At 41.9% G+C, this 27043-nt stretch overlaps 1 protein-coding gene across 1 annotated transcript in view; it reads right to left on the bottom strand.

The window, feature by feature from the left end:
• Micu2 (mitochondrial calcium uptake 2) overlaps positions 1–27043 on the bottom strand; it is a 74012-nt gene that overhangs the window by 12625 nt on the left and 34344 nt on the right. The window contains exons 3-7 of the mRNA XM_051195598.1: positions 22769–22800; positions 22597–22672; positions 12700–12747; positions 11993–12075; positions 62–127 (exon numbers count right to left, since the gene is read on the bottom strand). Of these exons, the coding sequence (XP_051051555.1) occupies positions 62–127; positions 11993–12075; positions 12700–12747; positions 22597–22672; positions 22769–22800 (305 nt within the window). The remainder of the gene's footprint in view (positions 1–61; positions 128–11992; positions 12076–12699; positions 12748–22596; positions 22673–22768; positions 22801–27043) is intronic.

Raw genomic sequence — 27043 nt, 5'->3', positions numbered from 1 at the left:
TGGCCTGGGAAGATGGCAGCTGTCACCAACACCGTGTACTTGGAAGTGTTTCCGTACATACCTGGGATTCGGTCTCACTAATCTTCACTGTCTTGAAGTCATCTTGCTTACTTATGATCTTCTGCAGCTGAAAAGATTACAGACACACACTCACAAGTTTGTCTAACCGGGCTTCGAAGAAACTTTCAAATAGGTGCTAAGCTGTTGTCTGTGGCTGCCTGCAGGCCACACAAGACTGCAGGAGGAAGCAAGTGGAAGACCCACCACAGCCACAGTTCTCTGCTTAGCAGCAGATCCTCCAAGTGAGCTCTGCATTCTGTAAGCTTTCTACCTCGTCTTCCTTTTGGGTGATTTTTATTCAGGCATGTTCTTACACCACTGGTAGTTTACAGCCACATTTTCAGATTCATACCACACACAAGGCCATTCTGCTATATATGCTCTTCCTTTTATTCATTTGTAACATGCTGAAATACTTACATTTTTGTTAACCGTAAAACTATAACAGTTTCTTAAAACTGAGTATGTTAAGTAACCTACCTACCTTTTAGAGTCATTTGTACCAGTCTTCATATGGAAAGCAAATTAAAAGAAAAGGATCGAAAAGAAATGAGATGTACACACAATCCCAAACTGGTTTGAATCAATTAGGAAACAAATCATCAGGACTTTTTTAAAAATGTGACTTGTTAGTAATTTACAAACTGTTGACATTAAACCACAGATTGTCAAGCTTGGCACTCTCTTCTATGTTTGGTTAGAAAAATGGCTTTTGTTGGGTTCTCTGGAGCCTCCCCTCCCCTGTGCTCAATGCCCTCCCGACTTCAGGGAAACAACTGAAAGCTTGATACAGGTTTTGCACTTTATGTCTGCCATTGAAAACCCCGCGGTACAGTGCCAGGCCCAGTTCTCACACTCTGCATCCCTCCCTTTGCCCAATACCTTCAGTTCTTTCATGCAAAAATGAACATAAGAGAAGAGCAACAAACTACCATGCAAAGAGCACTCAGCCTCTGGGAGGAGCAGCATTTGTGCTCGGCACAGCTAGGCTTCACCTGGTGCTCCCTGTTGGTTACTGTGGGCCGTTCTCCAGAAAAAATTACACCCATTAAAACCCAGATCCTAGCCTTGCATACTCCGTAGTCAGTCTGTCCTTCCTGAATGTCCATGGAGGCAATTCTGTTTTTTCCCCTAAATTAACTTCATCTAGTTTTCAAGCGGGACTGAACTCTGCGTATTGTTCCGTGTGTGCCTTTTTTTCTTTCAGCATGGTTGTCTTGAGATTCATCCCTGTGGCTCGTTTCTATTCACTATGACTTATGTTGCGCTGTCTGACTACAACACTATTCAACTTATTTGTGTGTCTGGTGATTCATGGCTGCAGTTCTGGCTAATTATGAATCACACTGTCATGACCATTTTTGTAGAGTTCAATTTTGTGGATGCGGGTTCCATTTTTCCTTGGCTAGATATGCTACAGGGTTACTGCACTAGTTTTTTCTTTTTCTTTTTCTTTTCTGGTTTTTCGAGACAGGGTTCTCTGTGGCTCTGGAGCCTGTCCTGGAACTAGCTCTTGTAGACCAGGCTGGTCTTGAACTCACAGAGATCCACCTGCCTCTGGTTCCTGAGTGCTGGCATTAAAGGGGTGCACCATCATCGACTGGCTGGTAACTGTACTGTTTAACAAAACAAAAACCTGTCAAACATTTCCAAAGTGAACTGAAGCCTTGGCTGTCCTGGAACTTGCTATGTAGACCAGGCTTGGATTCATAGAGATCTACTTGCCTCTGCCTTTCAAGTGTGGGATTAAAGGAATGCATACCCAGCCATTAACTGAAGATTTTCTTCCTTTTTTAATTTAAAAAAGTTTTTTTTTTTGAGACAGGGTTTCTCTGCATAACGTCCCTGGTTGTCCTGGAACTCTTACAGAGATCTACCTGCCTCTGTCTCCTGAGTGCTGGCATTAAAGGTGTGTGCCACCAGGCTGTGTCAATGAATTGAAGTTTGTATACCCTCCCCAACATCTGTGGTCACGGGCCTCTTTAATTTCAAATTTCAGCTATTCTCTTGGGAATGTTGTATGTGCCATCATGACTTGCATTTCCTTAATGTAAGGAACATTTTTTACATGCTTATCACTCATTCATGTACTTTTTTTCTCATAAAATGTCTATTATAGTCTTGCCATTAAAAAAAAAAAATGAACTAGAGCCAGGCAGTGGTGGCATCTGGTTTCTGATTTCTTCCCAGAGAAACCCTGTCTCAAAAAATGAAACAAGATGAGAATTACTAAGCTATAAACTTCATTATATACCTTCTATCCCAATCTCTACCATGTCTGTCTATTTATTTTCTCACCATGTAGTCCAGGTTGGCCTTGAGCTTGTGGTCCTCCTGCCTCAGCCTCTAAAGCATTCGAATTATGCCTGATCACACCCACTTCCCCATGGTGGTCTTTTGTGGATGCTGCCTTCAGTGCCCTACGAGACTGCCTTGGGCTGGGTATGGAGTTCAGTGGTTGAACATTTACTTAGTATGTGAGAGACCTTGGGGTTACATTCCCCCAAACTGTAAACAAAAATACAAGATCTATACCATACCACACCAAACCAAATTACCCTGCCTCCCCTAGATTCTGAAGATGTTTGATGATATTTTCAACTCAGAAGCTTTTTAAAACTTTCTTTTTATTTATTATTTGTGTCTTTCACATTGTGCATCTCCATTTCCTTCCTTTCCCCGTCCCTTTGTATCCGCCCTCTGCCCTTGCAACCCCCCCAATGAAGTAAAATCTAAGAAGGAAAAAAGGAAAAAGAAAAAAGAAAAATCTCGTCATAGAAGCTGTAGTGCGACCCAGTGGGTCACACAGTAAACCTTTTATCCATACATGTTTAGTTTCAAGTGTTCACTGCAGCATTGGTCTGGTACAAGGCCTTTGATTTCTGCTACCATATGGATGCTGGTCCCTCACTGGGACTCCTCTTGGATGTTACCCTGTGTCGTGGAGATCTTGCAGCTTTGGGTTTGCAGGACTGGACCCTTCACATACTCCCGCAGAACATGGATAGTGTGAGCCAACTCATAGCCCTGGTCCTGCTAACCCAGAAGTTTAACCATTTTTGTGTATGGCTGATTTTCCTTCCATGTATATCAGCTATTCTAGCACAATTTGTTAGTTAAACATTCTTCCCTAGTTATTGGTGCCTTTACTGAAAAGTAAGTGAGCACAAAGTATGAGCCATTTTCCACTCACTGACTGACCTCCACGTCAACACCATAGCACCCTCGAGCCCGAGTCTGTCAGCTGCTGTCTCAGCCAGCTTTACTGCTGTTTCTCAAGACTCACATGTCTCAGCTCTCTATTTTGACATGGACACTTAATTATTTTTAACTTTTTAAACTAAGTCATCTTTTGCAGACCTGGAGGTTAGAACCCAGAGCTCAGAGCTTTGTGCATGCTAGGTAACCCACACACACGTTTCAAAATCACTTTGCCAATGTCTATAAAAACACCTGCTTTTCGTTTGCTTGGGAAAGTTGACTCTGAACAAACTCGGGGAGGCTCTACTCATTTATACCTCCTTGTGTTCCTATCAGCAACTGATCAATTCTTTCATTGCTTTTTAAAGGTTTATTTACTTTCTGAGTGTTTTGCCTACATGTATGCATGTGTATCACATGGCTGCTTGGTGTCCATCGAGGTCAGAAGAAGGAATTGGAGCCTCTGGAACTGGAGTTACTGATGGTTGTGAGCCATCATGTGAGTGCTGGGAGTTGAACCTGGGTCCTCTGCAACGGCAACAAGTGTTCATAAGGATGAGTCATTTTTCCAGGTCCTGCCAGCAACACCTGAAGTTCTAGTGCACATTTTTTTTTTTTTTTGTTAAACTTATTTGTAACTACTTTCTGTTAGCTCATATTGTCCTGTAGCTTTACTTTCCAACTATTCCTACCATAGGAACATACTTAATTATTGCACACCGATCCTCTAACTGGGGCTCATTTTAAATTCACTTGTTTGAATGGGCTGTATTTCTGTTGCTGGTTCCTTGGTATTTTCTGTGGAGTCCTGTTGGATGGAGGTAAGCCAGATTTGACTTATTCCATTCTAACTTGTGGGCCTTGGTCCTGTGGGCTTGGCCTTACCTTGTGTGGGTAAGGCATCCTGGATAACCCACCCCTCAAGCAACACGCTGGGTTTACTTGTTAGTTTCTTGGTGCTGGGGACTGAACTCAGGGTCTGATGCCATCAGTATGTGAGCTGCAGAGCTACATCCCAGGCTCTCTAGGCTTGGTAATGCTTTTTTATTAGAACAAAGACACTGCTTTCCTACTTCACTGCCTTTAAACAATGATCCATTTGGGTGAGGGCTTTGTGTATACTGACATGATTGGCTGGCATGATGGTTTGTGCACAGATCTGCAGCACTTGGAGGTGGTGGTAGGAGGATCAGGAGTTCAATGCCAGCCTGGGTGTTATACAGAGCTGTCTCCAAAGGCCAAAGGTCAACAGAGAAATGGCAGCATCTGTACCGGTGGCCTCTTCTGCTCTGTTATCATGTCAGGATTGTGGACTGCACCTACTGATTTCTATCTAGGAGTTTACCTCACTCTGCCCTTCACACAGTGACGGGCCTGCTCTTTTGGGGTAAGTGCTTCTGTATTTGGGTTCCTGAGGACAGGACTAGAAATAACTTAGTTATGGGGGACATCCTGGGCTTCCTTTGTCTTGTGCTTCTGGAGGGTTTGTGGTTACCGCCTTCTTAACTCCCGTGAATCACACCACCTACACTTCAGGGTCTCTTTGTGGGGAGAGTTTAGGGGAGTGATTTCTGGGATTATAACAAGGCTGTTCATATTTAGTACCATGTCTTGCTAGTCTTTGTTTGTGGCATGAGTCCATTTCAATGTGAGCGCATGTGAACTGGCTGCCACAAGACTCCATGTCTGTGCTTGGCTGTCGGTAGCACCTGCGCCACTGTCTCCTTTGATTCACAGTATTGTTAATGTACCCTTCCTTCCCAGATTAGCTACTAATGTTGATGAAAATCTGTCACATAAGGGGCAGAGCCGGCTCATGGTTAAGAGCACTTGCTATTCTTGTAGACTACAAGAGCAATGGTTCTCAACCTTCCTCATGCTGTGAACCTTTGACACAGTTCCTCGTGTTGTGGTGATCCCAACCATACAAGCTTGCTACTTGCTAAAGTTATGGGCTGTAATGTAGACATCTGATATGCAGGGCATCTGACATGCGACCCCTAGGTTGAGAACTGCTGTGAGGATCTGCATTTGGTTCTGAGGACCCACAAGGTTCTAGGGCATCTGATGCCCTCTTCTGGCCTTCATGGGTACTGCATGTGGTGCACAGAAAATATGCAGACAAAACACCCACCCGCATAAAATTAAACAAATCTCTAAAGCTATTGTGTAAATAAGCACATTAAAAAAAAACCATACATGGATGTTTTTTCCTGAACACATATATGAGTATATACTACATGCATTGCTGCCTCTTACAGAGTCCAGAAGAGGGTGTTCAATGCTCTAAAACTAGAGTTGCAGACAGTTGTGAGTTGCCAGTGGATGTAATCAATAAAATGGCTAATTATAAATTTTCTAGAAAATCTAAAACTTGTTCTTTTATTATGAAACATATAGTCTTTCTTCAAAAAGTTACAAAACAAAGAAAAATAAACAAAAAAAAATGTGATTAGTTAACTTAAGTAATAATTTCTTAGGAGGCTTATTATAACACAGTGTGAGATGTACAACAGCAAGGACCTGTCCTGAAGGATTTTGTGCTAGATAAACTTATCAAGTAGGACTTTACCTAAACACTCCTGTTTGGACTCAGGAAGAGTTCTGGTAGGCTCTGAACACTGAAGATTGTAGTTTCTGGGGCCGGGAGATAACTCAGCAGGTAAAATGCTTGCTGCCAAGCCTGAGCACCTGAGTTCAATTCCCAGGACTCACATCAGGAAAAGAGGGAACCAACTCTCGAAAGTTGTCCTTTGACTTTTGTGTGTGTGTGCGTGTGTGTGAGTGTGTGTGTGAGAGAGAGAGATGCGTGTGTGTGTGTGTGTGTGTGTGTGTGTGTGTGTGTGACTAAATGTGACTTAAAATAGATTATAGGGTTTGTGTCAGCTTTGTGTTGACATTTCCACTGGAGGGCAGGAACTGGGCCAGAGGGCCTCTCTCTAAGGCACTCTCCTGTCTCTCCCCTAGTGCCCTCTCTGACATGGTCGCATAGGACCCGGCTCATGTAACAAGCTGTGTGAGCCTGCTCTAAGAGACCAGCACCGCTGGGGTGCCGCCGCCGGGGTGCCGCTCCCTTGCCATTCCTGAACTTCATTCGAATGGGACCTAGAGTGCAGACAAGCAGAGCCACTGCAGGCTCTGAGCGCAGTGAACAACCCTGAAGCAGGGGCCAGGAGAGACACTGCTGGGGCGCAGGACGCTTCCTCTAGGTGGTTCTCCTTGATGACACTAGAGTCAAATTCTGCATGATAGAAGGTGCCTGAAGGAGTGTCCTAAGAGCTTCTGAGCGGAGGGAAGAACAAGGATTTGGGCACAGGGGTGCCATGCCATAGAAGCAGATAGGTAGAATTACAGTAAATAAGCTGTGGAAGACCCTCAAGGTGCCCATTGGCTAGATATAAATTCTGAACGACTGAGGATGTGTTGTTGAATGGATTTCACAATCTCTGTTGGTCAACACTTTCAATTTCAGGCTGAAAATGAATTAGGCAGAGTCAATTTTACTTTTCTTTGTTTCCATGACAATTTATATTCAGGAATGGGAGAATTATTACTAAACCAAGGAGGATAGATTCTACCAAAGGCTTCTACGTGTCTAGCAGCAACTCTAGCAGGTGTATCCTAACATTCCTATACAAAGAGTGCAGTCCTTTCCACCAGTCTGGAAGCAGCTCAGAGGGAAAAGACCACCTAAGGAGCTGTTTCCCTGGCAAACAGACTGGTCATCAATCTACTGTTGTCTAGAGAAGCTGCTTAAAACCCTGGCACTCGGCCCACAAGCAGATGCACCATCTATCAAGGTGAAGATTACATGGATCAACTATTACTGGCTTTGATCACTGTCCACACTGTTTATCACACCTGACAGAGAGCAACTCATGGAGATGGCGACTTTTTTTTTTTTTTTTTGGCCAGGTCTCAGGCTGAAGAAATAAGTGCCATGCTTTCTGACATAGCGTTTCCACCTAGATGTTGATAAAGTACAACACTCACAAGTATCGAAGTTACAAACTGAGGCAATTTGCATGTCAGGACACAGTTTCACAAGACATTACAGAAATGCATCTTATCACTGCACCACAACATCTGGCTTTTTCAAGAATACGAATATGTATGTATGTATATATAAAAAGGTACTATATACTTAGTTTTATTACTATATACTTAGGTTTATTAAAATAAGGACCATAGAAGTGAAACAGTTAAAATAATGAGCATAAATGTAGTTTTCTTCCTTGAAATACTTTCTTTAGAAACTGACAAAGGTATAAATCCCCCAGGCTATCAAGTTATATTTCTATAGCCGGCACAAAGAACCACTATAGGCATACAAGGCTGGTTTTATAGCCTTAACGGTCAAACAGTCAGTGATGTGTCATGATAGTTGTTTTCTGTTTTCTTTCTATGTGTGGTACATGTGTATGTGGAGGTCAGAGAGCAACCTCGGATAGTCTGCCATTAGTTGTCACTGTCTTGAGGCCACCTTGAGTACTTACAGTCTTCTGTAGCTGACAAGACTTCAGACAAGCCTCCATGCCTGATTACTGGCTTTGTGACTTTTGCCTCATGTCACTCCCAAACATTACTGATATAATTGTGAGCTTTGGAATTGTGATGATGATACCTTCAGGAGTCTTGTTCAGTATAACTGAGAAAATTAAGCTGGGCAGTGGTGGCACATGCCTTTAATCCTAGCACTTCGGAGACAGAGGCGGAGGCAAAGGAAGATGGAAAGAGAGAATTGACTCCAGTAAGCTGTCCTATGACATGTGTCCCATTGTCTGTGTGTGCTCCATATATACACATGCATGTGCATATATATACATACACACACAGATAAACATCTCAAAACAATTTCCTAAGTTTATTGATAGCAATTTTGCATTTCCTATTTATTCTACAATTTCTATTTCTCTTTAAAAATCTTAAGCTGGGTGGTGATGGTGCATGCCTTTAGTCCCAGCACTTGGGAGACAGAGGCAGGCAGATCTCTGTGAGTTCAAGGCCAGCCTGGTCTATAAAGCTACACAGAGAAACCCTGTTTTGAAACCCCGGCCCCCCAAATTTTTTGCAAATGATTTTATTATGTATATGAATGCTTTATCTGCATGTATGTATGTGTGTGCCTAGTGCCTGTGAATGTCAGAAGAGGGCAGAGGATTTCTTGGAACTGAAGTTACAGATGGTTGTGAGTTGCAATTAGGTCCTTGGAGGTGAACCTAGGTCCTCTACAAGAGCAAAATATGCTCTCAACTGCTGAGCTATCTATCTAGTCCACTTATCTCTCTTTTGAAATGTTTCTGTAATAATTCTTGCAGACCTACAAAACTTCAGATGTCTTCACTTTAGAAAGTTTTGTGTTGAGCATTCCCTCTGCTATTCCTTTCTTTCTAAGATCTGTTTGCCTTTCTCTTGGGCTTTCAGGGTTCATTGGGACTCTGCTTATTGCTCTTGGCAATCCAACTACTTCCATATCTAGAATTGAGACTGAGGAGAACTATTTCTCTAAGCCTTCTGAGCTGTGATAAATGCACAGTGCTGATAAATCTTCTCCTAGTTACTAAGGGTAGAACTGTAATGGCTGAAAAAAAATCTGTAAGGAGTCTTTATCTAGACTGCTTTGCCAAATGCTTTTATGTATTTGTGGCACTTTATTGTAAAACATTTTTTCTCGACAGGGTCTTGCCAAATAGCCTGTGCTGGTGTGAATTTCGTGATGCTTCTGCCTTAGCCTCTTGAGTGCTGCTTGCTGTACTTGAAAGAAAGTGACACTGGGAACCACAGAGGCTACATACATTACATCTGTATTTAGGCAAGAAAAGTAACTGGCTAATTTAGATTAGCCAGTCCAACGAAAGAGACTCTGTTCTCTCGATCAGACATTTAACCCAAACATGTGCTGTTTATTGTGGTATGTGGTATATGCATGTATGTTTGCAGGTATGTATGTGTGCTTGTGCAGAGGCCAGAGCACCAAGATGGATGGCCTTTTCTATCACTCTCTGCCCTATTCCCCTGAGCCAGAGCCTCTCACTGAATCTGAAACTCACAGGTTTCTGTTAGCCTGGCTGGCCAGCAAGTCTCTAACACTGGTGTTACAGCTGTGCATGGCCACGCGTGAGTGCTGGTGATCTGAATCCAAGTTCTCACGCATGTGCAGCAAGCACTCTCAGCCATTGAACCACCTCCCTAGCCCAGTGACTTCATTTCTAAAAAGTGACCCCTCACCGCGCAACAGAATTACCACTTCTGGTCATGTCAGAAAATGGTCCCTGTACTTTAACCCTGAGGATTCACCTGCCACACTGCAGCCTACTCAGATTTCCTCATATGCTTAGATGAACACGTCTATTCTGGATCATTCCTAAAGATGTTAGGCAATGGCCAGTCTATTTTTGAGGGCTTCCACTGGTTTACTGTTCATTCTCTATTTAGGCTTTTTTTCTGCTCTTCCTCTGTTCCAAGGCTTTGCAATAGTCTTGTACAAACCAAACCATTTTCAAAACAATGGTATGGAGCTGTGTCAAAAGATGTTACTAGGTGTAATTTATATAGAACAAATACACTTTACATAGCCACTCAACCACCAGTGATGAAGACTTGGTATTTTCAGAGTTTCTTCTCCCCCTTTCTGCTTGTAGGCAATCGATCCTTACTCTTCCTGGCTGCAGACAATCAAGGGTCTGCTTTGTGTATAGATGTGAAGAACTGTATATACACAGAACCATACAGTTTGTACTTTTTCTTTCATTTGAACTCATTCACACTGTTGATTACATAATACTTTGTTCCTTTTTGCTGCTGAGTAGAATTCTATTGCATAAGTAACATTTAATTATCTAGTCACTTTTGACAAACATTTTGGCTGCCCCAGGTTGGGGTTATTATGACTGAGGCTGCTATGCATATCCACATTCAGGTCCTGTGAGAACAGATATTTTTTACCTTTATTTGTTTATCTAGACAGGGCTTTGCAATGTGGCTTTGGCTGCCCTGGAACTTGGTGTCACCTTACGGAGAGTCACTTGCCAGCTATTTTGTGTTTTTGAGACAGGGTCTCTGTAGCCCAGGTGGGCTTACAAATCATGCTATAGCCTTGGTTGGCCTAGAACTCATGGCAATCCTTCTAAATTTCCCAAATATTGGGATTACAGGCTTGAGTCACCATACCCACTGATATATTCTCTTTTCTTTGACTATAAATCTAGGAATAAAATTCTCAAACTCATATGCTAAGCATGCACTTAACTTTGAAAGCAGATGGCAATTTTGCACATCAACACAAGCATCATATTATTTCTATGAGTGTTATATATATGTATTCACACACATATATATGTATTAAAGAGAGTGCTTTTTGTTTCACACCTCCACAGCTGGGCATAGTGGCCCATACCTTTAATACCAGTACTAGGGAGGCAAAGACCAGCTTGGTCTACAGAGTGAGTCCAGGACAGCCAGAGCCACATAGAGACACCCTATCTTGGAAAAACAAACAAACAAACAAACAAACAAACAAACAAACCCACCAAATCCCCAAACCTAAGCAACCAACAACAACAACAAAAATGCCACAAATCAAAAGCCACAAATCAGTCATTTACATACACACATCATTTGTCATTCACATATCCTCACTGGTTTACCAATGATACTTACAATCTACTAAGTTTGTACTATGTATCCCACACTTTTTCCCCTCTGCATTTAACTACAGAGCACACCCAACAGTTTTCACTGAGGTATTTCTTTCATATCAGCACCAGCTTTTAGGAAATAAAGTGGAATTCACTGTTTGGAGGTTTAGAACTATGTCCTCAGAAAAAATATTATTGAACACTTAGCTGAGCTTTTCAAATATTAGCTATATATACTCAGTTCCAAATAGTTTGCACTAACTCATATATTTTGGCATACTATCCTTCATGAAGGCTTAGTTTCCGTCACTTGTTTTTGATATGAGAAACCTGAAAACACACCTTTAACACGTATTCTTTTTTTTTTTAGATTGTCGTTTTTTAATTTATTCATTTATTTATTCACTTTTCCCAGTCATGTTTGTATCTATCCTAGGTCTCTGGTCTATAAAGCATCTGAGTCAATGAAATGACTCCTCGAGATATAAAATAATATTAATAAGAATAACAATCATAAAAATAAAAAATTAAAATTAAAAAAAAAGAAATAAAAACTACCCAGTTTCTTTCTTATTGTCTTAAAGGTAGCTGATAATTTAGAACTATGCGTTTGAAGCACATGGGGTCTATGAAGCCCTTTTGACTGCATAATTGTACAATGAAGTCCTGAAAATGCAGATGTTCAAAGCCCATTTCTCCTTTTAGAATCTTACGCTTTAGTCCTTTGTCAATTTCCCCAAGGCTGTATTTCAGAAACTTTTTAAAATTTATTTTTATTTTATGTATATGAGTGTTTTGCCTGCTTGTATATTTGTGCACCACGTGTGTGTCTGGTGTCTGCAGAGGTCAGAAGAGGGCACCATATCTGGAACTGGAGTTATAGTCATGAACTGCCATGTGGGTACTGGGAATGGGCCCAGGTCCTCTGCAAGGGCTGCAAGTGCTCTGAACTGCGGCCATTAGAAGCTAGTTTAAGCATGCAAATGGTTTGATATTCCATGTGCAAACAGTGAACACTGTTTTAATTTTAGGGAATGCACAATTACTGACCAGCACCGGGTGTAATAATAACCTCAATACAAGCACATGCTCACCTTGACAAACTCCTTTTTTTCAATCATCTCATTGCCATCTGCATCCAGCATTTTAAAAGCGACATGGAACCCAGTGTGAGGTTCTGCAAGGAAGGGAAGAGTGAACAGTTAATTATTTAGTCGTTGGCAAAATGCTAAGTATTTGTAGCTAGAAAAGACTTCAAATTTGAAATAAATGACTAAAAAGTATGTAAGCAAGAGTTAGACAAAGAAGGATGCTCCCCCACCCCCCAAAGCTAACCACAAATTTTCTCTTTCTCAGAGAACTCTAACCATGATTTTTCTCTCTTTTTTTAGACAACACTAACTGATTTTTTTGGGTCAGTAAATGTTCTGTCTTAGGGTGCCACAGTGTGTGTGGGGTAGAAGAACACTCTAATTCAACATTATCATTTTGTAGATGTAGATTGAGGGTCATGTGTGTCTATGTGTGTGAATGGTGTGTGCATGTGAGTCAGAAGTTGACACGGACAGCTCTCCACCTTACTGCTCTCATTGAATCTGGAGCTTTTCCAGCTATTTTATTAGATGGGCTAGCCAGAGAGCTCAACTCCCCCGGTATGGGGACTACAGGTACACACCGAGACACCTCGCCAGTCCTGTTACCAATGTTTTTAGTGATAAAGACACAAACACCTAATTCCAAGCCCTGATTGTTAAGGATGAGAACTCCACATGACTGTTGTAAAGAAAAGAAGTATACTTACTCGTGAGGATTGTAAGTAAGAAAAGGTACTCGGTATATGAAATTACCCCTGAAGGAGAAAAAGAAGAACAAATCAGGAACAAGTTTTTAATGAGAACCATGGAAATGACTAATATTGAAACTTGACCTCTATAAAAAAATTGATGCTTTTACTCTACCTCTTTGGTATAGGGGAAACCACCGTATAACAGGAGTTGAAACACAGCTTCAGTGTTTAAAAAGAAAGACACCATGCTTCATCAGTTTTACCTCCAGCAAGGAGGTCATGACAGCGAATCTTATGTGCCAGTTTGAGCGGACACTTTTCTGGGTCTATCTATGAAGGTAGCCTCAGTAGAGGGGACTGACCTCTCAACGTGTGGGCGTCATCTAGTCTGTCCAGCAAGTGGCTGGGGAGACAAGAATTCAGGCCTCCTTCCCCCTTTCCTTACCTGGTAGGACATCTCACTTCATCCTCCACCCTGAGACCGGGACTCCCACTTCTGACTCTCCCGGTTTTCAGGACTTGGGGCTGAGACTGAACCCCACCTCTGGCTCTTAGGTATCCAGTTTACAGAGGTCCCACAAACCTGCCAGTCACCTTGTGGGTTCTGCTTCGCTGGACAACACTGACAGATGCTGCTCAGCATGTAACAGAAATCCACTCGCACCTCAGCTGTAGGTTAAGTCATTTAGACTTAGTTTTTCCTGTCTGTAATACCTTGCTTGATTGAGGGAAATTTAAAACTATAGTGGCATAGCTTTGGATATATAGAAAGTCAAATTGTATTAGTTAAAATGTAACAATTCAATCTTCACTGCAGTAACTTCCTTTCTCTTTGAGAAACAATTCTTTTTCATTTTCAAACACACGGTTTGGGGGGTGGTGGTGCTTGCTTTTCTTTCCATTTCCATGAGATGAAGGAGGGATGGTATCTTAGGTTTCCATTGCTGTGATAAAACACCATGACCAAAAGCAACTCGGGGAGGAAAGGGTTTATTTTTGTTTACAGTTCTACACTGTAGTTCCAAATGTAAGGAAGACAGGGCAGGAAGTAGAGACAGGAACCTGGAGGCAGGGACTGAAGTAGAAGCAATGGACAAGTGCTGCTTTCTGGCTTGTTCCCTATGGCTTGCTCAGCCTGCTTCCTTAAACCACCCAGGGGTGGCACCACCCACCGTGAGCTGGGTCCTCCCATATCAATCATCAAAAAAGAAAATGCCCTACAGACTTGCCTATAGAGGCACTTTCTCAATTAAGATTGCCTCTTCCTGAATTACCCTGGCTTGTGTCAAGTTGACAAACAGTAGCCAGCCAAGATGGGCAAGTGGCTTTGGGTCCAAGTTGGTGAACAGACCACAGGAGTGAGTGGCTCTAGGGACTGGTTCAGGGACAATTCATGACTGAAGTTCGGCTGCTACAAGTGGTACAGGATGATTTCTACTGAGAATGCTGGATCACTGACTTGCTTTGTGGAGAGGATGCTGTGTGGACTCGATGAGGTGACAGTTAGATTTAGGACTATGAGGCCATGGGCAAAGAGACTGGAATTGACACAAGACAGTATTCAGAGCTCCAGAGCCCATATTTAACTGGGAGGCTTGAAAAATGGCTACTGGGTATGTCTGAGTTCCAAATCAAGGTAGCTTTGGGGCTAACTCTTATTTGGTTACTAAATAAACTTCCTTGTTGCAGTGGTGATGGGTTTCATATTGCTGCAATGGGAAGATCAATAGTAAATGCTGGTTTGAGTTAACAAGAATGGCTGCTGGAGGAGTTAAAACTGTGTGTCTGGATCAGAAGCTTGGTATACTAGCAAAATGTACAAGTTACAACTGAACACACTTTATCATGAACAGCCAATGACACATAGAAACACACAGAATAATGACACTAAGTTACATATTATTATATTAGATAATGATATAATAAATCCCAGACCTAATAATTATCAACTTGTGAGTCTTATTTTGTCTTTTAATCCCCTTTCCTCACTAGGTTATTTTAAAACGAATCCCACACATGCCACTTCAAAGCCTCATAGGTAAATACTCAAATGATGGGTTCTGACTTCCTAGCCTGCCACCAGCTTTCTAGTTACTTGATTTTAGATCAGTTGTGCTCTCAGAATGAGGACATGTAGTCAGTGCTCAGGTACTTCCTTCTGAAGACTACTCTGTGTTTACATGAAGGGAGAAGAAATTCTATGTGTTTGTCATGCCTTGCTCCTGGCACAAGCTCTCTACTGTTAGTCTGAGGATCAAAGCATTTCATCCACTGGCAGCCTGGAAAAATGTGGAAAATAGCGTTTTCCTGTATTTCAAAGGAGTAGAGCAAAGGGGGAAAAAGCCCAACTTCTAGACTGTCCTGGGCTTGGCGCCAAAGGAGCCCTCTCTCCTCTCTAAACACAGGTAAATGTCCTTTAAGCATAGACAGTTTGTGAAAGGAAAATGCCAGTGTCTTTCTCTGAAACGCTGACTTAAATAAAAGATTTAAATAAACATATTGAGAGACTGTAAAAAACCAGCAGCTTTTGCTCAGATGCATTAAGACAGAGCCCCACAATGCAATGCTCCCACATCAGAAAGTGCTTCTAGAGAGCCACATCTGAGGGCACCCACAGGAGAACAGCTTAGCATCTATTGTTACTCTGAATGCTGCTAAGTGGCAGTTTCAAAGCTGCATGATAATAAACAGGGACGTTTAAAAGTTTTCCTTTATATGTACTGGTGTTCTGCCTGCATGTGTCTGTGCACCATACGCATGCCTTACGGACAGTTGTGAGCCGTCCCGGTCCTCTGGAAGAGTAGCTCTGAAACACTAAGTCATTCCTCCAGTCCAAAACAGGGAAATGTTTTTAAAACTTACCTTTGGAGCTTTAAGAATCTGTAGGGGCCACTAGGAGTGACAAGTGAATAGTTCCTACACTTCCAGAAATATTTTAAAGCTGGAACCACACTCAAACATGGTGTGTTCAGTAACAGCATTCTGAGAACTGTATTCCCCAAGGAAGCTGGGTTATCTCTTACATGGGGATATATTTATAATCTCACAACAATGTGTCTTGTAATTTTTGGTCAAAACACCCTTGAGGCAAGTGTGATATCAAGAATCTAGTTCAGTTTAAACATTCAAAATAATCATAACTTATAACTTATTTTTCTTTCTAATGCACAGTGAATTATTTCCATTTCATCTCAAGAACATTCTCCCTTTTTTGGTTACGTTATAAATTCTGGTAGATCTTATATGGGGGAATGGAGTATCTTAAATTGTTCTCCATTCAGTCTTATTAACCCTGGCTGGGAAGTACAGGTGAATCTTTCCTTCTTCTTAGAAATGGAGATTTCAACAGAAAACTAAGACATGCAAGTAAAACCCCTGTTAATAACCCCTCAACCATTTCCCATCTGTGATGACTATACTTCCTTACTAGTTAAGGTGTCTGACTCCAGAACCCCGCTCATATAACAGAAAACAGAGAGAGCATGGATATCAGAGTTTATCTCTGTTTCTTCCTGGCCACAAATACAGGAAAACCAAGTCTGCTGATTTAAGAGCACATACATTCCTACACATTCCCAATATGAAAATTGTAGGGGATTATTACTTCTATTGCATATAGGATTATTCTTGTGCTGTGACTGGGAGGAATCCAACTGGGAGGCAGTGGTTCTCAACCTTCCCAATGCTGCACCTTTAATACAGTTTCTCATGCTGTGGTGACCCTCCCAACCATAAAATTATTGTCTTGCTCCTTCATAGCTGTAATTTTTCTACCGTTTGAATCATAACTTAAATATCAGATATGTTGTCTTTTTGCAACCTGCAGGTTGAGAACTGCTGTAATAGGGGTTACTACCATTTAACAATCATTAGATAATTCAGTATAAGCAATACAATGAAATTCTGTGCTATGATGGGGGATGTTCTTCTGTATGCTGTGAATATATGCTTCTCTTATTGATGAATGAAGCTGTTTTGGCTAATGGACAGGCAGGATATAACCAGGCAGGAAGTATAGGCATGGCTACCAGAGTAGGAGAATTCTGGAAAAAGAGTGAGTTGCCATTGAGATGCCATGTAGCTGTCGAGGAAGCAAGAGACCCAGGCATCACTGGTAATCCAAGACCATGTGGAGATACACAGATTAATAGAAATGGGTTAATTAGTAAAAGAGAGCTAGCCAATAAGAAGCCTGAGCCATCAGCAAACAGTTTATAATTAATATAAGCCGCTGTATGTTTATTTGGTACTAAATGGCTGCGGGACTGGGCGGGACAAAAACTTCCACCTACAGTGCTGTCTACTATACACTGATATACTGAGGTATGGGCAGAAATTGACACAAGCAGCTACTGATTAATGTTTACTAAAATGTACAGTAGCATGTATACATGTATTTATTTTATGGCTCTATTGATAAAATATAGGGCCTCACATTAGTTAGGAGCTCTACCCCTGAGCCATACCCCTAGAGCTATTTTGAAGATTTCTGAATGTTTACTTTTCAAACCAACCATTCTTTCCCTAGCATGTACGCTTTCCGACTTTACCGGAAGCTTTCTATTGACTTTTTAACTTTCTTCTTTTCATCTTCCTTCCTTTCTGACTTCTTTTTCTACTATTCTGTTTAGGATCCATGGGTAATTAGTCAAACTTTCTCTAGTAGTCCATATTCTTAACAGCGTCCTCCAGGACTGTCCTCTACTTGTCCAACATAACCTTGACTTAATTCAACTGCAGCATCTGACTGCTCCATGTGAGACGTAGGATAATCACCAGCGGCTCTATTCTTCATCAACTACATCTCTGCTTAAAGCTTTTCACCATTAGCTGGGTGGTGCTAGTGCACGCCTATAATCCCAGCACTCAGGAGGCAGAGGCAGGTGGATCTCTGTGAATTCGAGGCCAGCCTGGTCTACAAAGTTATACAGAGAAACCCTGTCTTAAAAAACCAAACCAACCAACCAAACAAACAAAACTTCTCAAAGTTATTTTGTTTCTCCATCAATTCAGTCCTCTTTCCTTATCATAGAAGCTTCTCCCTGCCCCCTTTCTCTACTGTTGTGTTTTGTCCAGGCTGCTCCCCAGGACTTGCTACCAACACAGTATATCAGATGGGCATCACCTACTTACTCTTCCCTCTGCTGTAAGGGAAAAGCTAGCAGCCAGGGGCACAACAGTCTTTCCCTTTGCCTTTCAAAGAATCCTTGTCCTTCTTTCCAGGATTTCATCATGCTTAAACTTCTCCTCTCTTCTCTCATCCATAAGAAATATGCTCACATCTCTCCATCATAACTAACTAATATGCCCTCAACTATCTGTCTTTTCCCAGCTTCCTCCTTCTAACTCCTCTGCTCACCCCCAAGTCTCTAAACTTGGTTTCATTTAATTTTCTCACAAATCTGCAATGTGGCTTCATATCTCGCCCCCTCAGTGACCTATACTGCTCTAAGTATCAAGTACTCAGGACAAAAATGGTGGATTAGCATCTGGTTTATGTGAACGACAGAGGAGAAGAGCCAGGATCAAACAGAACAGACTGGATTCTAGAGGGAGAAGGGGAACAGCACCAGAGACCACGAAGGAGTGACAGGATAGCTTGGAGACACCACGGGTGACTCAGCCACACACAGTTCCAGTGGTACAGCTCCAGTGTGTGGAGAGAGGGGCAGACGCCTATCTAGAAGGAATTCAGGTGGCCATGGCGAAGGGACTGGCAATACTGCTCACAGCACAAGCCCACAGTTCTCAAAACCCTCCACCCAGTGTAGGTTTTGGTGAGAAAGCATGGTCCACAGCGGTGAGCAGTTCCACACTGTCATTCCTCACAACTTAGGGGGCTGTGGCTGGGTGCCACCCTGACCAGGAACCTATTGTTTAAGACCTTGGGGCCCGAGCACAGGGGATAATTACAAACCAAGGACTTTGGCTGAAGACTGGGGTGGGGCAGTGAGGGACACAGGAGGAAGTCCTGCTCTTGGTGGCTAGGAGCAAATCTCATCAACTGAGAGTAACTCTGGAGCCTGACAGCCCTAGCTTCAGGTCAGTGGTAGGTCAACCTCAGGAGCCATCTATTTGCTACACAGATCCTGTTGTAAAGACTAGGAACTCTGAAGCTATAGGGAACTTCCTGTCCCCAGCTGCTGTTTAATACTTAGTGGGTTTGAAAGTGAAGTGGACAGGTCTGTCTGTAAAGATCTCAGTGCTGTGTTTTCTCCCCTTACTCTAGAAACACTTGGGAAATGCCTACCACAATGAGACAGGGGAATGGGAAAACCTGCCTGGCCCACTGTCGGCAGTGCTAACTGTTGCCAGCAGAGGGCCCCTATACTCAAAGAACAGAAGCTACCCAAGAGAAGACTGCCCTGGCTGACTTCTAAGCCCTGTCCAGTCCAGGCTCACACTAGTGTGAATTAGAGCAAGAAACAAGGCTGTAAGTTCAATGGACAGTGCTCCCGATGCACCCACTGCAGACCCCAGTCCTACAGGACTTAGAAAGAGCTGCTTTGACACTTCATCTTTTGTTATTGTCATTTCCCTGTTTTCTCTTTAGCATACTCTTTTTCTTATATAAAAAGTATTTTGTCTTTTTTTCTAGTATTTTTATAATTTTATGCGAATGAGTGTTTTGTCTACATATATGAATGCATGTGTACTGCCTGCGTTCCTGGGGTCCTCAGAAGTCAGCAAAGGGTACTGGATCCCCTGGAACTGGGGCTATGGATGGGTGCTGGGAACTGAACTCTGGCTGCCTGCAAGGTCAAATTAACTGAAAGTTCTTTACTGAATTTCAAGTATCATAGATCAAATGGAGGAATAATACAGTTACATTCTAACATTCTCCTGAGCACTTCCCTAAAACAGATCACACCAGAGGCTATAAAGCAAGTCTTTTTGTTTGTTTGCTTTGTTTTTTTTTTTTTTTTTTTTTTTTTGAGACAGGGTTTCTCTGTCCTGGAACTAGCTCTGTAGACCAGGCTGGCCTTGAACTCACACAGACCCGCCTGCCTCTGCCTCCTGAGTGCTGGGATTAAAGGAGCTTGCCACCCATGCCCAGCAAGAAAGTCTTAACAAATATGTAAGAAGTGAAATAATTCCTTGTATCTCTTCAGATTATCATGCAGTAAGGGTAGAAATCAAAAACAAAAGAACCTATTGAAACTATACAAGCATTTCTATACCATACAATGTACTCTTAGGTAACAAATCACTGGATCACTGAAGAAACCAGAGAGGAAAGTGACAACTTCCTCAAACCAAATTAAAAACAACAACAACAACAACAAAAACAAAACAAAACAAAAACCCCACAACTCTTTGGGTATAGGTGAGACATCTGCAGAGTTTCTAACTATGACTGCTATGTTAGGAAATCCCAGTGGGGCTGGGAATGGCTCAGTCAGTAAAGCACCTCCTTTGCAAGCATGAGGACCTGGGTTCGATCACCAGCAACACGAAGATGGGGGATGTCCTTCTCTATGCTGTGAACATATGTTTTTCTTATTGGTTGATGAATAAAGCTGTTTTGGCCAATGAACATGCAGGATTTAGCCAGGCGAGAAATCCAAACAGGGACAGAGAAGGGTAGGAGGCAGAATCGGAGAGATGCCATGTAGTTTCTGGGAAGATAGGATGCCCGGGAATTCTCCGGGAAGCCAAGACCATGTGGAGATACACAGATTAATAGAGATGGGCTAATAATTAAGAGAGAGCTAGCCAATAAGAAGCCTGAGCCATGAGCCAAACAGTTTACAATTAATGTAAGCCTCTGTCTGTTCATTTGGGACTGAGCGGCTGTGGGACCAGGCAGGACAGAAGCTTCCATCCACACACATGAAAAGTAGAGGAGCATGCTGTAATTGCAGCACTGAGGAGATGGTGACAAGAGGGCCTCCTGGGCTGGCTGGGTAGTCTGGACTAATTGGTGAACTCCAGCCAGTGACAAGTCCCGTCTCAAAGACATAGACAGAGTGCTTGAGGATGACATCATAGGTTATCTTCAGGTCTCTGTGCAGCTTCACACATGAGCACATGCACCCACACTGAAAAACTGCTCTCATATCTGAGGAACTTAAAGTTGCATCTACTGTGTTAGAAAATCAAGAACAAGACAAACCCCAAAACAGATGACAGGAAGAAATATGAGGGCAGAAATTAATGAGCTGGACACTAAAAACAACAACAACAAAAATACAAAGACTTAATGAAACAAAGTAAGTTTCTAGAAAATAATTAAGATAGAAAAACTGATGGTCAAATTAAAAGAGAGGGAGGATGCATTAATCAAATCAGACATGAAGTCAGTGACATTATAACAGATACCAATGAAATCCAAAGGATCATTTGAAGGACTACCTTGAAAATCTGTATTCCAAAAACACTAGAAGTATGAATTCACAGACACAGGTACCTACCAAAGTTAAACCAAGAAGATATAATTAATGTAGAAGGGTTAATAACAAGCAATGAGACTGGAGCAGTTAGGGTCTCATAACAGCACCACCAAGACCAGATTCCTTCATTCTACCAAACCTACCCTGGAAGAGGCAACACTAACACTCTTCAGACTACTCCACGAGGTAGAAAGGTAAAGAACTGCAAAACTCATTGTGACAAGCTGGTATTAACCCCAATACCCAAACTATATAAGCACACAGTAGCAACAGAACACCGCAGAGCGAGTTTCCTGATACACACACAAAACTTCTCAATAATTTTCAAATTAAATTTGAGAATGTGCTGGGTGGTGATAGCCCATGCCTTTAATCCCAACACTTAGGAAGCAGAGACAGGTGGATCTCTGTGAGTTCAAGGCCAGTCTGGTCTACAGAGCAAGTTCTAGGACAGCTAGGATTCTTACACAGAGAAACCCTATATCAAAAAACAAAAACAAACCAAAAAAAAAAAAAAAAAAAAAACCCTTTAAGAATGCATTAAGGAGCACAAACATTACATTATGACCATGTTGGTTGTATTCCAGGGATGCAAGGATTGCTCAATATATATGTAAATCAAGAGATGTGATACAGACTCAAGGACTGAAATCACAACATCATTTCATTCAGTGCAGGAAAATCTTTGAACAAACTTAGGCATCAGGATACAGCCCTCCAAAGGCTAGGACTCCAGGTGCACACACTCAGGCATCAGGATACAGCCTTCCATGGGCTGGGACTCCAGGTGCACACACTTAGGGATCAGGATACAGCCCTCCACAGGCTAGGACTCCAGGTGCACACACTTAGGGATCAGGATACAGCCTTCCATGGGCTAGGACTCCAGGTGCACACACTTAGGGATCAGGATACAGCCCTCCATAGGCTAGGACTCCAGGTGTACATCCGCATGCCTGGCCTAAGTGTCCTCTACCACACTCTCCGCCTCAAGAAGCATTCTCAGTGTTTGCCTCTGGTCATTCTGCCTGGCCTTTTGATGGCCGTCTTATCTACTTTTCTGTACAGTCCTCTTCGGGGTTCTTTGAGGCCTCTGCATCTCTTTATTTCCAAGCAGGCCTCATCTCCTTACTCACCACTTTCCATCATTCCTTCTCTAGGACTTACTGATGTTCTAACCATTTATCTTTGTTTTGTTTTTTTGAGACAGGGATCCTCTGTGTAAAACAGCTCTGGCACTCTGGTTGTCCTGGAGCTTGCTCTGTAGACTATGTTAGCCTCGAACTCACAGAGATCCACCCACCTCTGCTTCCCAAGTGCTGGGATTACAGGCATGCACCACCACCTCCGGCCTAATCATTTATCTTTAACTGCTTAAAAACTTGAGAAAAATTATCTCTTAGCCATTTATTGTGCCACAAAACACCAGTTAAATCACAAGGCATAAATATCCCAGTATAATTACATATATAATATAAATGTAATATATAATAGAAATTTAACAATGATTGAAAATTACCTTTATCACCCAGGTCTCTAAAAAAAGTTGATCCACAGTGTGCCTTTTGGATCCCTGACAGCACATCCTCGATATCCTTTGAATACACAAATTAAATTTTTCAACTTAAGGTATACAAGCTCATTTTCCATGTCACCCCAAAGAAACTGATAAAAACCCCAACACTGCTTACCTTTCTCGCCAGCTTCTTGACTAATGTTTTACCTACAACAAAGAAGAACCACGTCAGCACTCACCTTTCTTCCCCAAACTCAGAGTGCATTAAAGGAAGAAAGTCATTTCTAAAATGAACTACCCAACCTAGGTGAGAAATAAAGCTGGCGGTTTTAGTCAGTACCTCTAAAGTAAAATCGGGAGCCAAGGAATTCTGATCTGAACACAAAAGGTCAATTTTCAGTCTCATACACGTGAAATTCTACAGTCTTTATTTCTTGTGAGCACTGTGCATTGGTTTGTGACATGTGTGTTCTTTCTTATCTTTTTTTTAAATATTTATTTATTTTATGCCGTAGGAGGGAATCATCTCCCACTATAGATGGTTGTGAGCCACCCTGTGGGTGCTGGGAATTGAACTCAGGACCTCTGGAAGAGCAGTTAGTGCTCTAAAGCGCTGAGCCATCTCTCCAGCCCCATCTTTGCTTGTCTTTTAAGATCAGTCTTTTGGTTTCACTGATTCAAGGAAGTCACATCAATAGGGTAGTTTTAGAAAGCTACCGTGTTCGGGATCCTAGAAAGCTCTCTCAAGTGTACCATTTTCCAGCCCAGTTGGAGATGCAACTGAGACTGTGCCAGCTGCTCTTTATGTCGCATTAGACTAGGGACGTGAAGTTCTTTCAGGTTTTCACATGTTCTTAAGAACTTTACCATTATTATTATTTTGTGTGTGTTGGCGTGTGTATGCCACAGCATGTATAGGGCGTATCAGAGGACAACTTTCAAGAGCCCCTTTTCTCCACCCTGCTTAGCAGGCAGGCAGGTCTCTTATGCTTTTGCTATGGTGGGTTCTCCAGGCTAGCTAACTGTAAGATTCTGGGAGGCTCTCCAGTCTCTGCCTCTCATTTCACTGTAGAAGTGCTGGGATGGCAGATGTATGCACTGCATTTGACTCCTTAGGTGGGTTCCCCAAATTCAGAAAAGATAATAAATGTCAATGAGAGGAGAAAAAAAACTAGAAATAATAAGTAGTATCTACCAGAAAATTAGTGATGAATATTACTGTGTGGTTGTGGAAACATCTGTGGTCATAACCTGTGAGGTTATTACTCTTTAAAATTTTTTTTTTTTTTTTTGCTGAGCATTATGTGCCTATGTGTGAAAGTTCTTAATTGTCAGGTGTCATCACAGCATGGTAAGTTTCTTACCTAGTTACCAGCTATATATTACTATATAATCTACTATATATTACTATATAATCTACAACTCTAAGTATGTGTAAAGTGTGTATAAGATGTAGTAATAGAACTCTGATTACTTGATCTAGAAAATGGTGATTAATATGTATTTTAACTTTTTGTTTTTGACTGTACCTGGACTACAGGTACAAAGTCATCCTTCTGCCTTATTTCATGAGTTTGTGTGTGATAAGGATTTTGAAAATAATCCCCATAGTGGGTTTCCTCTGCCCACGCAATAAGCCAAATCTGGCCAAATTAATAAGACCAGACTGGGTCTTAAATACCCAATAGGCATGGCTTTGAGCCTCTCAGGGGGAGGAGCTGCCTCTTGGGTTTTCTGAGGAGCCGGAAGGTGACTATGTCTACAGTACTCAGCAGTCACAGGAGCATGGGGGCAGAACCGGGTACCAGCCTCTGCTTTATAAGCATGACAGAATTAACATGGGAACTGAATGAATGCATCAACTGTCAAGGAGGCAAGGTTGGGCTCCATCTCAAGGGAGTGTGCTTGTGTTTTCAAAAAGCCCCACGTGAAAATGTCATATATCAAGCGGCTGTGAAACTGGCTACTCGTGTACGGTCCTCAAATGCCCTGAGAATACTGATTTTCTGTTCAGAATGAGCAAGGGGGTACATGACTCCTCAGAGTCCTTGGGAGCTTCCGCAGCTGATAGGTTTTTTTCAACAGTGACTTTTATCATTCTCCTATGCTTTGAAAACTTAGGAATTTCCATGTTCAACACTGCGTACCAGTGCGGAACCAGCTTAGGTGTCCACACCAGGTAAAGGGAAAAGGAAGCATGCCCCGGATGCACAATGGCACTTTATTCAGCAGGAAAATGGGAGGAACCGGGGATCATTCTATTAGGTGAATTAGCGCAGGCTCAGAAGGACAAACACATTTTCTTTCATATGCAGAAATAAAGAGACATGATTAATAAAAAGAGACATAAGAGAAAGGAAGAGGATGGTGTGGGGAAGGATGGGAGGCAAACGTGATCAAGCATCCTAACAGGCAGATATGGAAATGCCATCTGTAACTCCCTGCTCTGAACACTAAATATGCTACTCAGAAAGGGGAAGATGTTCTCCATCCATATTTATTACTCTAGGGTAACATTTTGCTCTTGAAATCTAAAACTAGTGCTTCGTGATAAATGTAGTGAAATAAAACAATTTGTTATTGAAAAGTTGATAAGAGAAAATTTCTAGTTAGGTAGGTAGAATCATTAGATTCTTTGTTTTACCAGATAATTTGATAATACTCTTAAGTCTTAGTGTTTGTATTTAATGATTACAAGTTCAGAAAATTATTTTAGAATCAGATAAGCAAAGACTTACATAACTGAAGGAAATTTAAATGTGTTAACATAAGAGAACTAATTAAATTATAGTACACTAATAAAAAGTCAAAAAAATTTCAAACAACACTGACAAAGGGAAACTACTCATTATGCATTGAACAGAAAATGTTAGGTTGTAAAGTACACAGTAGACAATGTGTGGTCTTACATTTGTAAGTAAAAGGGTTTTAAAGAGTAAACCTTATGGCATGTGAATTATATCTCTGTAAAAAAAATTACAAGGCTAGGTGGTGGTGGCACACGCCTGTAATCCCAGTGGGAGGGAGGCAGAGGCAGCAGATCTCTGTGAGTTTGAGGCCAGTCTGGTCTACAAAGGTATACAGAGAAACCGAGAGAGAGGGGGGAGGGGGAAGGGGAAAGAGGGGGGGGGGAGAGAGAGAGAGAGAGAGAGAGAGAGAGAGAGAGAGAGAGAGAGAGAGAGAGATTGAGAAATTGAACAGCTCAGGGAGCTGATGAAGGAATTTGAAGAAAGTGAACCGACATAGGAAACAAATTACTTGGAGGATCTGGGTGAGGCTAAAGTTAGTAGCTCCAATCTGTGACTTCCCAGCAGTTTCATTAAAGGGAGAAAAGCGATAGTAACAAGTAGTTATCATAGTGACAAAGTCACAAATTCTGTGGCTGCAGGGAAAGAGGAGAAGGGGACCTTGGAATGATAGAACAGTGGATGTGAGGCACTTTTATGAGGTCAGTGAATAAACATGCTGGGTAGCAGGTAAAGTGGAAGATAATTAGTTGTTGCCAAAGATACAAATTCTGAAATTTGACTGTAAAACTGGGACAATTCTAGTAGTAGCATGGGATGTGAACGGTGAAGACAAACATCACTGGAAAGAAGCGCAGCAGGAGAGAATTTTCAAAAGGGAGATGGCATTCTGGCTGGATAACCTGTGCTGCTAGGAGAGCACACAGCAGAGATGCAAGCGTGTAGGAACCCAGTAAAGGGAGCAGCAAGTAAGAGTCTGGAAGTGCTATGCAGAGTGCTTACATAAGCCTCATCAACTGTATTAATAAAGAGCATTATTAACAAAAGGCCAAAAAGATAAATACCAGGTAAATGAGTTTAAGATCTAATAAATCTTAGATTGCTTTGTATCATTTTATTTGCCCAGAGACCACGGGTCAGCGGTTTGGCTCAGTTTTTCTTTGTTTTGCTGTTCATCATGATCCGTAGGAATGTAACCAAGATTATCTTATCCACGATGAAAAATGAAGATGAAACATCATATGCATAAAGGATGTATTATTTGGCCTGCAAAGTCTTGATTTGGCTCAGTGCCTTCCGATGGTTTAACTGCATTCCAATGAATAATAAAAGTAGAAATGTCACAGTCTTTAATCATACTTTACTGTAGTTCTTTGAACATATTTTAGGGGCTATTTTGATGTCTTTTTTCTGTAAATCTGTTATCTGATTGCTTCACAAGCAATTTCTGTTGCCTACTTTTGTCCAATGATGCTACGTGTTTCTTTGTAGTTTTGTGCTTTTGCTCTTGGGCCCTGACATTCTGATGACACACTGTGAGGACTGGGTACCAGCTTCTACCCCGTGGCTCACTTATTGCTTGTGAATGTGCAGTGTCTGGCCAGTTTTTAGTAAGGACTGTGTCTCACCCTGCCCTCTAACAGTGCTAAGCACTTGAGGGAGCGTCCCAGTGAGGCATGGGATGGATTTGGAGTTGAGTTCCT

Source organism: Phodopus roborovskii, unplaced genomic scaffold (assembly GCF_943737965.1).
Source record: "Phodopus roborovskii unplaced genomic scaffold, PHOROB, whole genome shotgun sequence".
Taxonomy (NCBI): domain Eukaryota; kingdom Metazoa; phylum Chordata; class Mammalia; order Rodentia; family Cricetidae; genus Phodopus; species Phodopus roborovskii.
The sequence above is the reverse complement of the archived record's forward strand: the minus strand, read 5'-3'. Positions and strand labels throughout refer to the sequence as shown.